Source organism: Arvicola amphibius, chromosome 4 (assembly GCF_903992535.2).
Source record: "Arvicola amphibius chromosome 4, mArvAmp1.2, whole genome shotgun sequence".
NCBI classification, from domain to species: Eukaryota; Metazoa; Chordata; class Mammalia; order Rodentia; family Cricetidae; genus Arvicola; species Arvicola amphibius.
The window spans coordinates 115,406,436-115,420,157 of NC_052050.1; the positions used below are offsets into that span (position 1 = coordinate 115,406,436).

The 13,722-nt window shown below is 39.2% G+C and overlaps 1 protein-coding gene across 6 annotated transcripts in view; it reads left to right on the forward strand.

The window, feature by feature from the left end:
- The window catches only part of Clcn3 (chloride voltage-gated channel 3), an 81,015-nt gene that overhangs the window by 22,564 nt on the left and 44,729 nt on the right, over window positions 1-13,722 (forward strand). Inside the window, exon 1 of one of the 6 annotated variants that reach the window (XM_038325950.1) lies at window positions 11,308-11,416. The exons of 4 other annotated variants lie outside the window; for them this stretch is intronic. In XM_038325950.1, the coding sequence (XP_038181878.1) occupies window positions 11,338-11,416 (79 nt within the window). In that variant the 5' untranslated portion in view covers window positions 11,308-11,337. Of the gene's footprint in view, window positions 1-11,307; window positions 11,417-13,722 lie in introns of those variants that run through there. One more of the 6 variants, XM_038325954.2, reaches the window with a different exon arrangement.

Here is a 13,722-nt window from a genome sequence, read left to right on the forward strand (position 1 = left end):
TCTGTAAGGAAAACAGACTTTTGTTTTTACAAGGACACAATTGTGAAAGACACAAGGGTGGTTAGTACAGGTTGGTATGACAGCTTTGATTTGTGCTAGGTGGTAGTTCCTTGGTGCTCTTGTACTGTACATGCAAAGGTCAATACAAAGAAAAGTGTGCTGTTTGTCTGAGTCATGGCTCCTCCCACACCCTCCCACATTGCCAAACCCTAGTTCCGGGCACCTGTAAATACCATACAGCAACCATGAAAGGGACTTTGTGATTGAATTTGGGATCTTGAGATGGGGAGATTAGCTTGGAATGACTGGGTGGTGCCAATGTAATCAAGGAGGTCTTTTAAAAGAGAAAGGCAGGTGGATCAGTGTCACGGGTAGGAGACTTAGAGAGGAGGCTGAGAGGTTGGAAGAAGAGGCCATGAATCAAGAAACGAAAGAGGCCTTTAGAAGCTGGAAAAAGCAAGGAAACAGATTTTGTTCTTAAAACCTCCAGGAAGAATGCATTCCTTCTGACAACTTGATCTTGGACTTTTGATTTCGCTAGAACTGTAAGTGAATGAGTTTATGTTGTTTCAGTTACTAAATGTATATTGTTTTTCTACACTAGCAATAAAATTTTAAGTGTGTTAATATTAATGGGTTTCTCTTCACTGACATTTTGTAAGGGATCCACTTGACACAATGAATTTTGTTTCAAGATAAGTTAACAGCCAGAAGCGGCAGGTGAGAGACAGAGACCAATTAGGCACGCTATGCACAAAAGTGGCTATTTATTTAGTGGGTTATGGAGGGGAAGGGGAGAAAGAAGAACAGAGAGAGAGAAAGAGAAAGAGAAATGGGGTGGGTGGGGAAGTGAGGAGAAGGGAGAGAGGCAGAAGCTGCCTCTTCCAGAGAGAGGGGCTAAGGAAGGAGCTCAGGCTGGAAGATCTGCTTACTTAGATGGACATGGGAGGGAGTGGGTGGAGCTACTCTCTTAAAGGGATAGGACAGACCATTCATTACACATACAAGACTGGGAAAAATACCTGAAAGTAATGCTTATTATCTTGGTTATTTTGACTACATTTTTCTTTATTTGTTTCAGTGATTTTCAGATAACAATTTGCCTACATAATTTTAAAAAATGACCTTAAATGTCCATGTCCGTGATAAAAGTACATTGGTTTTAACAGCTCTTAAAATTGATTTATAATTTAAATATTTATTAGTGGTAAATGGGCTGTTTGCCTTGCCTCTGGCATTTCTCCAGGACCTAGTCACTGGGCGTTCCTTTCCCTACAATACTGGTTGTTCTTTGCTTGAGTTAGCTCCTAGCACCTCTGTATAGCTTAATCTTATCTCCAGCTGCGGCTGCTGTGGCCCTTCCTCTGTAGCTATCCACATTGCCTCTGCAGTGTTTGCTTTCCTCATCCTTATTTTTTGTTATTTATTGCTAGTCCTACTCCAATATGAAAGTTCTTTTTAAATTTTATTTTTTCAGTAACATTATCCTAGTTGTTCCTTTTGGTTCATAAGTAGTTTATGTTCTTCTATACATAATTCTCTTAGTATTGATGCATTTTAATTGACTTTTTTTGTTTTGTTTTTGTGACAGGATCTCTTGTTGCTCAGGCTAACCTTGAATTCACTATGTAGCTAAGACTGGGCTTGAACTCCCAATCCTCCTCCTATTTCCAAACTTCATGGGAAAGAAGATCATAAGTTTATCAGGGGCAACCATATATGCTGATTATTTATCCTTTCCTTATAATAGCTAATATTCGTATGCATGTAAGAGGAGCTCTTTAATGCAGTTTTGTTAAACAGCCATCTGTTTAGTATATTAACTTCATATTTTATAGTTTTTAGGAACTTTTTTCCTTTTTATTTGGAATCATTATGAATTTATAGAGAAAAGTTTGGTATAACTAGTTACCTATAGAAATGGATAGAATATTCATTCGGATGGGAGGTAGGATGTTATTTATGCTGTCATAACTGCATCAGACAAGAACCCACCAAAAGGTAGTGGTGTGGCTGGGCGGTGGTGGCGCACGCCTTTAATCCCAGCCCTCGGGAGGCAGAGGCAGGTGGATCTCTGAGTTCGAGGCCAGCCTGGTCTACAAGAGCTAGTTCCAGGACAGGCTCTAGAAACTACAGGGAAACCCTGTCTCAAAAAAACCAAAAAAAAAAAAAAAAAAGGTAGTGGTGTTTAGGAGGAAAAGTGACAGACTCGAGACTTCGGTGGGAAGCAGGGTATAGTATATTAAGGGCTTTTCTGACACTGGCAGTGATTATCACTTCTGTTTCTCAGTTTCCTTGTCTGAAAAATGAGTTGAGACTGATATCATATACTCCTGGAGATGTCATCCTTGTATTCTTCTTTCCAAAGGTCTATAATCCAAATCTAGTCTCAAAAAAAAAAAAAAAAAAAAAAAACTCAACAAAAACAAAAAGGTAAAGAAGAGTAGACACTTTACATGACCTGACCAGTTCAAGTCACATCTGGAAACAGTCAGCAACTAAAGGTGAAAAATGGTCTCCAGAACTGGAGTCTAGACTACAAAGATGAATGTGCAGAAAGTAATCTAAAGTTCAAGTGAAGTTTGGAGCTTACCAGTGTTAGTTTCTAATTTTGACAAATATACCATGGAAATAAAAATTTTAACAGGGAAATGAGTAAGAAGTACTCAAGCTCTTTCTATTCTGAAATAAAATTTGCTTTTAAAGATAGATTGGAAAAGTCTGGGGATATTGGTTAGTGTAGAGTGCTTGCCTTGCATGTCCAGGTTCCCGGGTTCAATTCCCAGAAAGATACAATCATACACACACACACACACACACACACACACACACACACACAAAGTTCACAGCCTTGATGGCATGTACTTGCAGACTTAGTTTCAGACTAGGCAGAGCTATAGTGAAACCCTGTCTCAATATCCCTATACTTCTTGCCCCCCAAATGTTTGGAAATAGTTAAATTTTAAATATAAAATCTAAGTAAGCTTGTAGATGTTAGGTTAAAGGAAATTCCAGTTCCCTAAATGGGACAAGGGGGCACAGTAGAGAAACTGCCAACATGTCCATTCCATGATATGTTAAGGTTTTTATTGCAGACATGAGAGAAGAGCCAGAGGCACCCGGAAGAGTCCAGAGCAGAGAAAGTAGACTAAATGTGGCCAGGCCTAGGGAAGCGGGACAGGGGAAGAGAATGGAGATGGCTGGATAGCAGGATACAGAGGCTGCAGGCTCACAGGTGACAGGAAGAGGGACGTAGGAGGATTTTTTGTGACAGCTCCTAATCCCCTCTCCCCAAAGACAGTAACAGCTTAGACAAAGCCATGGAAGAGAACTGTAAAATTGTGAGAGAGCTCCTGAAGTGCAGCTCTCCGCAGTTGATGGCTTGGGGGGGGGGGGGGCGGTGCAGGTACGGAAGGACTCAGCCTTCCTTAAGGGGCTGGCCACTGGAAGCGTGACCATGCTTCACTGAGTACATGGGCAACACAAATTGGACTTGGCTTTGTTTGGGGGGGATGTTAACAAAGGTGGGGAGGCAGGCACACCTGGGAGGACTGGAAAGTGGGTGTGACTGGAGTACGTAATGTAAAATTCCTGAATAAGCGATAAAAATATTATGTAATGAAAAAGAGATAGAGAAAAGAGGGGACAGAGAGAATGGATAAGAGTAACCCAGAGTAAGAACAGAGAGAATAGCAGGCCATTAAGTGGGTGAGTAGCTGGGGGGAGTAGGCGGAGGGGAGAACCAAGAGACTGGGGTTGTGGGGGAGCTTTGAGATGTTTAATAAGTACTAGTGATACTGACTGAGCCTGGAGGTGGGCATGGGTTTTATGTGCATTCACAGGTCTATGTCAGTGGAGAGCCCTATGTCCTTTCTGCCAGAGGAAAGGGTAAGGAAGAGGACTCCTTTTGGCAGATGGGAACTGGTATCCCAAGTTCCTGAGGAATGCTGACATTTATCTAAGTACCAGAAATCTTATGGTCCAGTTTGAGCTAATTTCTGGATATATAGTCTGCCTTTTGGAGTTTTGGGAATTGGAGTTTATTTCCTTTGAACCTGACAGTTGAAAATACATATCACCTAACTTGGTTATTATATTTGGTTTTTGATCATTTTTTTTAGATTTAACTTGTTTCCATGACCTCAGACATGATTATGTTGATATATATATATATATATGTATATATATATATACATATGTATATATATATACACTCAAATTTATAGACTTAATTTCTGTAGTTTTTTAATCCACAAATAATTATTAGGCTACTTTATGGACCAGAGACCAAGGTGGGTAAATGCTTAGGATAGTGGCGTGAGTGAGATTGGGTCTTTGTTTTGAGGTTATTGTTATTTAGGGAGGGATGATGTGCTATTTTGGGATGATGAATGTGAGAACATGTAAATGGTAGAATCAGTGACATGTCTGTCATCTAAGGTAAAAACTGAAAAATAATACAATTAAGGCAAATGGAAGAAGGAAAGGGTGGACTGATGGGATGGGAGCTTGAGGATAGTATGCACTTGGAGGCAGAGGAGCAGCTGGTGCGGAAGCCTCATAGCTGGATGCTCCAGAGAGGAACAATGTCTGGAGAGCAGATAATGGGTATTTAGAAAGGAATGGCCTGGGACTGAAGAAGTATGAGATCTAAATCATGCAATTTAGCATGGGAATTCCCCTATAAGTGATAGGAACTCACTGAGAATACTAGAGCTAGGCAATGAGAAAAGGAATTTCTGGTGGGAGGTACAGGTGCTGAAAAGTCCGGGGTTAAGGTAGTAAGAAAGCCATGATCTTGTGTAGGGTGTTAAAATGATGCAAAAAAAATTGCAGAATGCAAGCTGTTTGCCGTTGATGCCTGCTGGGTATTCCCAGTGCAGTGTCAGTGGGTATATCAAGCACACCCTAAGGCAGGCCCCATGTCCAGATTAGTTGGCCAACACAAAATGGACTCATGTGTTTTTTATGGGCTTTTTATTTTGTTTTTGAGAGAGAGACAGAGACAGAAACAGAGACAGACAGACAGACAGACAGACAGAATTTGGGCATGTGGTGAAGTAGGTAGGACAGATCTGGGAAAAGTTGGGAGAGGAGAAAATATGACCAAAATATATTGTATGAAAAATTAAAGACACTGTAATAAAAGAGATTGTTGCTAAAAGATAAAAGTTGAAATGCTAGGTTGGAATTGGAGTTGGTTGCTTTTATGAATAATAATGAAGTTCTGTGTTTGCTTTCGCCTCAGGTAGGAAACTCTGGCACAGTAATCCAAGAGTAGCCATTTAGCTCAGGGTACTTGTGATTTTAAGACCAAAAGATTTCTGTAGTGGAAAGTTGTGATGTAGCTCAGAAAACCAAGAAAGAAATTCTGAGTTAGAGTCATTTTATTTGGCAACAGCATTTTAAAGATTTAATGCTTATGCATGCTGACTTTGAGAGACAAGTTGATTTTAACTGTATTGTTTTCTTTGGTGTCTACCAGTAGCGTTGGTGGTACTATTCTACTAAGTGAGATGGTCCACACTGTGTGAAATTCTAATGTCAAACTAGACAGCATAAACTCACTAGCCATACTCTAGTAATCTTCGGTGAAGTCTGATTTTTAAACTGTGATGGCTATTTTTGGTTGTCAACTTGACTATATCTGGAATGAGCTATAATCCAGAAATGGACAGCACACTTGTGATCCAGATCTTTAGGCAAGAAGACAACATACCTTTCTTTGAATCCAGATCTTGAGACTGAAGGCACATCTTCTGGAAGGAAAATCAAGGAAGGAAGAGGGTGTGTTCATCCTTTGCCAGTTTGCCCTAACCTTGTCAGCACATCCATTTCTTCACTGAGTGGGCATTGGAGTCCACTTCTTAGGATTCCATCATATGTAGAGGACCAACTGAGATACCCAGCCTCATGCGACTGAGCAGCGTCTGGATTCTTGGGCTTTTTATTTATAGCTAGCCGTTGTTGGACTGCAGCCCATAAGTCATTCCAATATATACATATACACACACATTCCATAATATACATACATTTTATAAGTTATATACATGTAAATTATATATATGTATATATGCATACATATATATATATATTTATCATATAAGTTCTGTGACTCAGGGGAACCCTGACTAATACAGAAACATTTTTAAAATTAATTTTTACTTTTCATTATATGTATGCATTGTATGTGCATGTGAATGCAGATGTTTGTGGCTGCCAGAGGTGTGGGATTCCTACAGCATTTAGCATTGTTAAGTCTCTTTTCCTGCTTTTCACTGCTACCTCTCTAATTGACTTGTTGTGATAGGCGTGTCCTAGTCAGGGTGACCAGTGCTGCGATGAAACACTTTTGTCTATCAGTTCATCATTAAAAGCAGTGAGAGTCATAACTCACACAGGGCAGGACCCAAAGGCTGGAGCTCATGCAGAGCCCATGGAGCAAGACTTCTTACTGGCTTGTTCCCCTTGGCTTGCTCAGCCTTTCTTATAGAGCCCAGAACCATCAGCCCAGGGACAGTCCCACCCACATGAGTTGAACCCTCCCACATCAACCACTAATTAAGAAAGTGCACTACAGGCTTGCCTATAGCTCAACCTTATGGAGGTATTTTTTCATGTGTCAAGTTGACATAAAATTAGGCAGCACAGTGACTATTTCTTAAATGGTTGCCTGTTGGAGAAAAGTCCAGGTGCTTTCAAATGGTCTACTCAGAATTATTTTTAGAAATAAACTATTCCAAAGTTCATCTGGTACTTATTCTCAGCAAGGTCATGTTCTTCATGCATTTGATAGCCTTCACTCTGTTGCCAGTTCCCTTGTAAACATTTTCTGCACTCGTATCCTCAGGCTGTGTATTCAGAGCAACCTACTTAATGTTAGTAGAAACAGAGGACTGTCCAAATGTGTCCATTTATGTAACAGTAAGGCGATGCATTTAGGGGAAATTAAATATGTTAAAATTTTGCACTGCTGCAGTTTGGAATGTTTTAAATGTACTAGGAGAAAGAACTTGGTCTGTTCGTACCTGCCTGGATAAAATGAGCCTAAAGTAACAATGAGATCCGAAAACTGAGTGGGTGTCACTGGGAAGAAGTGAACTTGCTTTTTGTTACACTGCACTACCTGGCTGCCTGCACCTAAATCCCATCTGCAGATGACACCACAGCCCTGCAAAGACAGGAAGGTTTTGTGTTGTATTTGTTCTACCCCTTGGTTAGGTGTGAAGGAATGAACATAACGAATTAACTTTTCCCCAGTGAGTGAGCACGATTATACACGAACTGCTTGTGATATTTATGAACATTGGAAATTTCTTCCTTTTTTTTTTTTAAAGATTTTTTTGTTTGCTTTGTTTTTCGAGATAGGTATCTCTGTGTAACAGCCCTGGCTGTCCTAGAACTAGCTCTGTAGATCAGGCTAGCCTCAAACTCACAGAGAGATCCACCTGCCTCTGCCTCCCCTGAGTGCTGGGATTAAAGGGTTGCATCACCACCACCCAACCTTAAAGGTTTATTTATTATATATACAGTGTTCTGTCTGCATGTATGCTTGCAGACCAGAAGAGGGTATCAGATCCTATTACAAATGGTTGTGAGCCACCATGTGGTTGCTGGGAATTGAAATCAGGACTTTGGGGAGAGCAGTTTGTGCTCTAATCTTTTTGAGCCATCTCTCCAGCCTTTGGTAATTTCTTATAAGCAGTGCTTCTAAGTATGAAAGTCAGTGAAACTACTTATGAAACTTTTTGTTTGAAATGGTAAGTAATGAATATAGCTGTAAATAGATGGTTATGTTAGCTCTTTGGCTTTCCCTTTCATTTGAGTACATTTAAGGCTGTAAATCTCTCCATAGGTACTATTGAATCTATATGCTGTTATCTTTGGTTAGCATCATTAATTGTCATTTTAACTTCTACAATGGTTTACTTTAGCCTTTGGGTTATTTAGAAGTGTAGTTCATAATTTCCAAACATAGGAGAACTTCTGGGTTCTACTTCTAAGCAATCTTATAGTATTATTGCATGGTAATCAGAATGTAGCTGTTGTGTAATTTCAGTGTGTTCAGCTCGCATTAGAACTCAGGAAGAGTCAGTGTTTGTCAGTGTTCAACCCTTGTCATGAGAGAGAGAGAATGTATGTGTATTAATTTGTTGAAATAATGTCTTTAATTATTATTAATTAAGTAAATGAAAAAGGAAATAAAAAGGAAAGAAAGGCCATGACTGCTCCTGGGGGGGGGTGGAGAAGGAGGTTTATGTAGACATGTGGGAGAGCATGGTCAGAGGCGGGACGTCTGGGAGAGTCCAGAGTGGACGTGACCAGGCTGAGCTGGGCCACTGGGACAGGGAGGAGAGAGAGGAGACCAGGAGGCCAAAGGTACAAAAAGGAAAGGGGTGGGTAACCAAAATGTCTGGTTTATATAGGGAAGAACCTCTGGTGGAAGGGCAGCCCAGCCCCTGGGCTGGAGAGTTCAGGGCAGAGGGTGGGGAATGCCAGCCATACTCTGTAACAGGTAGGCAGGGACTGAGGGTGCTGGGAGAACCTGTCGACCAGGTCCAGCTTTGATATGTTAAGTAGGCACCTCAGCTGTTTGTCCCGGGTTTGAAATTTAACAGAAAGATGGTAGTTTTCTTGGATCATTAGTGTTATATATGACCAGCTGCCTGGACCATCAGAATATCACAATATAAATAGTCTGATTTATCCAGACTTCCAGATCACGTTGAGACTGGAATCTAGGATGTGTTTGACTAGAAAGGGGTTGGCAAGTTTTGTGTGTGCTATCTACTCAGTCCGTGATTTGAGTTCTTCGGAGTTTCCCCCTTGAGCCTTACCTGCATGCCACGTTTAAGAATTCTGGACTTTTAGCTTTTGCTCCCCTCCCTTCCACCACACCTTAATTATAATTTATTTTAATTACCTGGTCACAGTCCTCCTGCTTCACCTTCCAGTGTACCTTGTCCTTTTCTAAAGTGTGACTGGAAAGTGTATTTGCTAGCTGGGGATTCTAAACCTTTATGAGGTATGAATATCATAGAACTGTGGTCATTTCAGTTGATTGTAGGGTTTACTTCTTAACTTCTCAATGTTTGTTTGTTTAGTGGTTTGAACTCTGCAGCCATCTGTGTAGCTTTAGTGGATTGCCTCTGAAAGCCTTGCTGTATCTTTCCCCTCCTTGGTGTTCTCTTAGGGAAGAGGGCTCACTGTAAATTAAAGTTAGTGCCTGGTGTTTCCAAATATGTCTAAAGAGAAAATGTCTTCTGTGAGTCCTGTTAGGCATGAACAATTTGCTTTTGAAATAAAAAAAATCCTTCACATTCATTATTATAAAAGTAATCTATTTGTGATGACGAAGTGCTAGGGATGCAACCCAGTACCAGAGCATTTGTTCAGCACGCAGGAGGCCTTGGGTTCAGCATCCTAATCTTCTCAATTAAACTGATGTCTAAGTGGTAACTGCTGAGTGAAAGCCCAACTTTCCTCTTCTGCCTCATTGCTTAGGGATAACAGCTGTGAAATAAACTTTGTCTCATTCTAAAACTACCTCTGTGCAAATGCTGGCAGAATACTATATGCATGTATATCATATGCACGTAATGTTTTATCTTGAAAAGTCAATATGGCTACAAAATTTATTTGGTATTGTCAGCATTTCTGATATGATATTTCTTCTTTAGTACTGTCCTCTTCATTCTTTATGACCAAGTGTGGAGAGTGTGCCCAGATACCAGGGAAGTTTGTAGGAAGGGTTTTCATGGTTTGATAAGGCATATAAGACTTATAAAGAAATAGTCTCATACAGGTGAGCTGACTGTGAGTGCTGTGCAGTATATATTATGCCAAAGAACATCAAGTGACCAAATTTACATTAAGTTAATTTAATAAAATTGACTTTTGTCAAAGCTTTCCTTGCTTAAAATATAATTTTCAAAGAGAATTTGAAAAGCACAGAAAAAAAAAATACCATTTCCATTCCTGTTTTAAATGTGGATTGCTCACATCAGGGTTAAGTAAATATAATACCCTGTCTATCATACTAGTTCTGGTCTGGATTCTCTTCCTGAGTCTTGACTTCCAAATTCCATGTGGACTTTTGTAAGAAGCTGTTTGAATTTCAAGCTTTTGAAATATAGAAACCTATTTACCTTAACAAAGTTGGGAGAGCAAAGACTCCAGGATCACTGAAAACACTAGGCTAAGCAAACAGATCTTCTTACCTGACGTTTTCAGATACAGAGTTGGAGCAGATCCTAGAGGCTTTTCCATGGTGGATTGTCATCCTTTTTATTTAACACGTGTGCTGCATGACAGGCCTTCTAGAAGACGGCTCCATTCAGAGGACTCACCCTAGAAGATTCTCTGAGCCCCTGTCACACATGAGCACTAGTTATGTTTGGAATGCTGTTTTCAAAACAAAAAGTTACATTCCTAAACTTGAAATTAAACTTAAAAAACTTAAAAGAGACAGTGGGAGTAGCTAACTTTGGTATACATTTTACTAATAAAGTCTTTCTTAAGCACATAATCTTCTGAAGGTAGAAAACAGAACAAAACAGAAAGTCTCCTACATAATCAACTGTTTTTGCATATGGAAGAGTCCCTAGTATACTGTAAGTTTTCGCCTTTTTCCTAGGGGTTGAAGGAAGGGAGCTGGAGTCTGCTGGGGGGGGGGGGGATTAGTAAAGGGTAAAACACCATTCCTTCAACTCAGTGACGCAGCATTTACATTTTCCCTAAAAGGATTAAAAGAATATTAAGTATAATCTTAAAGCCAAGGCTCTGGAGAAACTTGTTTGTATGTTTTAGTTTTCACTGTTATGACTCATGAATTTATGCAAATTAGCACATTTGTAAACCATACCCTTTTAGTGTTGATTTTGTTTTCCTATATTAGACATGAAAAAAGTCATTGTTTGCATCTAGAATTACCTTTTTATGTCTTTTATTTTCTTAAAATAAAAATAAATGTTTCTACCATCTCACTATTGAAACTACGTTGTGAGCGCTTTAAATTTCTCAAACCAGTTTCGTCTGTTATACTTGGCGCTTAGTCATCGTACACAGCAGGACCTGATTAAGAAGGCTGTGCTGCCTCTAAGCCGGGCTAGATTGTAGCCACTAGCAACCAGGCTGCAATAATTTCCCTTTGATGACATCATCCACTGTGGAAGAACCCAGTTGCTTCAGCCAGTCGAACTATACAGTTCCAACCGCATCAAATATGGCATCTCCTTGCCTGCTGTAGCAGGGGGAGGAAAAATGCCACCGTATTTTTAATCTAGCAAGCTTCTCTTGTTTTCTTCTTCTTTTTTTCTTTTTTAAAAAATTCTGATCATGGATGCTTCTTCCGATCCCTATTTGCCTTATGACGGGGGAGGAGACAATATTCCCTTGAGGGAATTACATAAAAGAGGTAAGAGCATCCCCTTGCTCTGAATCCTCTGTGGGTTGTCGTGCATGCGGCTGGGCGGGCGGTTCTGAGAACAGGCTGTCTGTTGTCTTGCTGCAGTGTGCTGCTTAGTTGCCCTGCCTGGTTGGTGTGGGAGAATGCGACCTTCCCAGCAGGGCCGGGCCTCGCTGATTGTTTGCTCTGTGCAGATTAGCGCTGCTTCAGATCACGTAGGGCTCAGACTCCATCTTCTGTGTGAAAATTCTCTCCGTTTACTTCAGAAATAAACTGCTTTTACACTAGCTAAAGTCCTGCTGGTTGGTTGACACCTGCAAAGTAGTGTTTTTCTTTCTTTGGAAACTTATATTTTCTTTAGTTTACACAGTGAAATCGAGGGCCAGTATACCATTCTGTTTTGGCTGCTGCCAATTACCGTGTAGACTTTGCACCACAGCGTAATAGTAAAAGCTTCTAGTTGTATTTTATAACATTTAAAAATAGCAGGAAAGAACAATTTTTTGATTTAGCATGTTTTTTCATTTAATGTCTTATGACATACTGTATTGTTTCCCATAGGCATCTTGTACAACTTGATAGGAAAAAACAATTTAGAGCTTTTTTTTTTTTTTATGCATCCAGAATGTAAGTCAGTGTTTTGAAAACAGATGAGCACTCAGTGTAATGGTGTTCATCTTTTGGCAGGCTCTGCCTTGGTCTCCTTAAAACTAATTAAGTGTTAGTTAATTAAACTGCTCTTTTGCTCATTTTCTTAAACTGATTAATTTTAAAAAAGACTAGTTAGCATTTGTTGTTCTAGAAATAAATGAACTTCGACAAACATTCTTTGGCTAGTTGACTTCATGTATGAGCCATATTAGTTTGAGTTATTTGCTTGATGTTATAAATTTTATGGTTAAATCCCAATGTTTATTAGTGTTTACAAGGTAAACAGGCAAATTTAAAGTACATTTTGTAGCCTGATAATGGTTTTAAGTTCCATAGAATTTAGGATTTACTTGCTGGTTATATTGTGCCTGGAGAACAATAATTAGATTCTGAACAGTTGCAATATTTGTCTGTAGAATTCTGTGTTTAGTAAAAGGTTGCTTTTTATATTTTGAGAAAAAACTATTTAAATATTGTGTCCCATATATTGTGCTTTCCTTTATGAGTTTTTTGTATACTATTTCCATTTATATAATATTAAATATATACATATACATAATGTTAGAACATTTGAGAAAATAACTAAAAGTATAAAGGATAATTTTTTATAACTTTTTACTCCCTGAAGTTGTTGCTTTTTTGTTTTTCCTTGTTTTCCTTTCTCTTTATTCCTATCATCAGGTTTCTAGTAATACTCTTATTGAACAGTGATTATTCAAATGTCACATTATTTGCTGTTAAGTATTTACATGGGAAAACCAGACAGGCCATACTTTCTCTAAGCGATGACAACATCCATTTGTTAGTAATGATAAACTAGACATATAGATATTACCAAGAGAGAAACGGAAAAAAGAAATTCTGTGACTTAATTTTCCAGGCATCCTCATGAAGGCCTTAAACCACTCTTAGAAGCTCAGATGTCGTCCCCATTCTTTGATGAAACTTTCTCTGTCAATATAAGCTGATGGTTTTAGGAAACGATATGTGTTTACAATACAAGCCAGTTATTTCTTCGCTTTAAGACCACACTGTAGTGCCCCAGTGTCTATGGGTGAGAATGTGTGTGTTTTCTGTAATTTATGACCCTTTGGAACCATAGATCAGCACAAAGGATCTGGTGATTTGGACAGGAAAGTAATTTCAATCAAGAAACGTGAATCAGCCGGGTGGTGGTGGCGCACGCCTTTAATCCCAGCACTTAGGAGGCAGAGGCAGGCGGACCTCTGAGTTCGAGGCCAGCCTGGTCTACAAGAGCTAGTTCCAGGACAGGCTCTAGAAACTACAGGGAAACTCTGTCTCGAAAAACCAAAAAATAAAAAATAAAATAAAAAAAAAAGGAACGTGAATCAGCTTCCCCATGAGGACAAAATTAGAGATGGATCTTTAGGCAAAATTGAAAGTATAAACTTGTAGAGGGTGTTGGTAAAGTCAGCTTGGGTATGTTTAGTCCAGCTGGAGCCAGGAGTTAGCTCTATGATAATTATTGGACTTAAACACCACTTTTCAAGGTGGAATAAATATGAATAATGAATAGAATAAATAAGTAAAATAATGTGCATAAAAGAAATGAATAAAGAATAAAAATAAAATAATAACTTTTTAGTGTGTATTTTAGTGACTAGAAGAACAAGTAGGTTCAAAATAGAAATCTTTATATATAA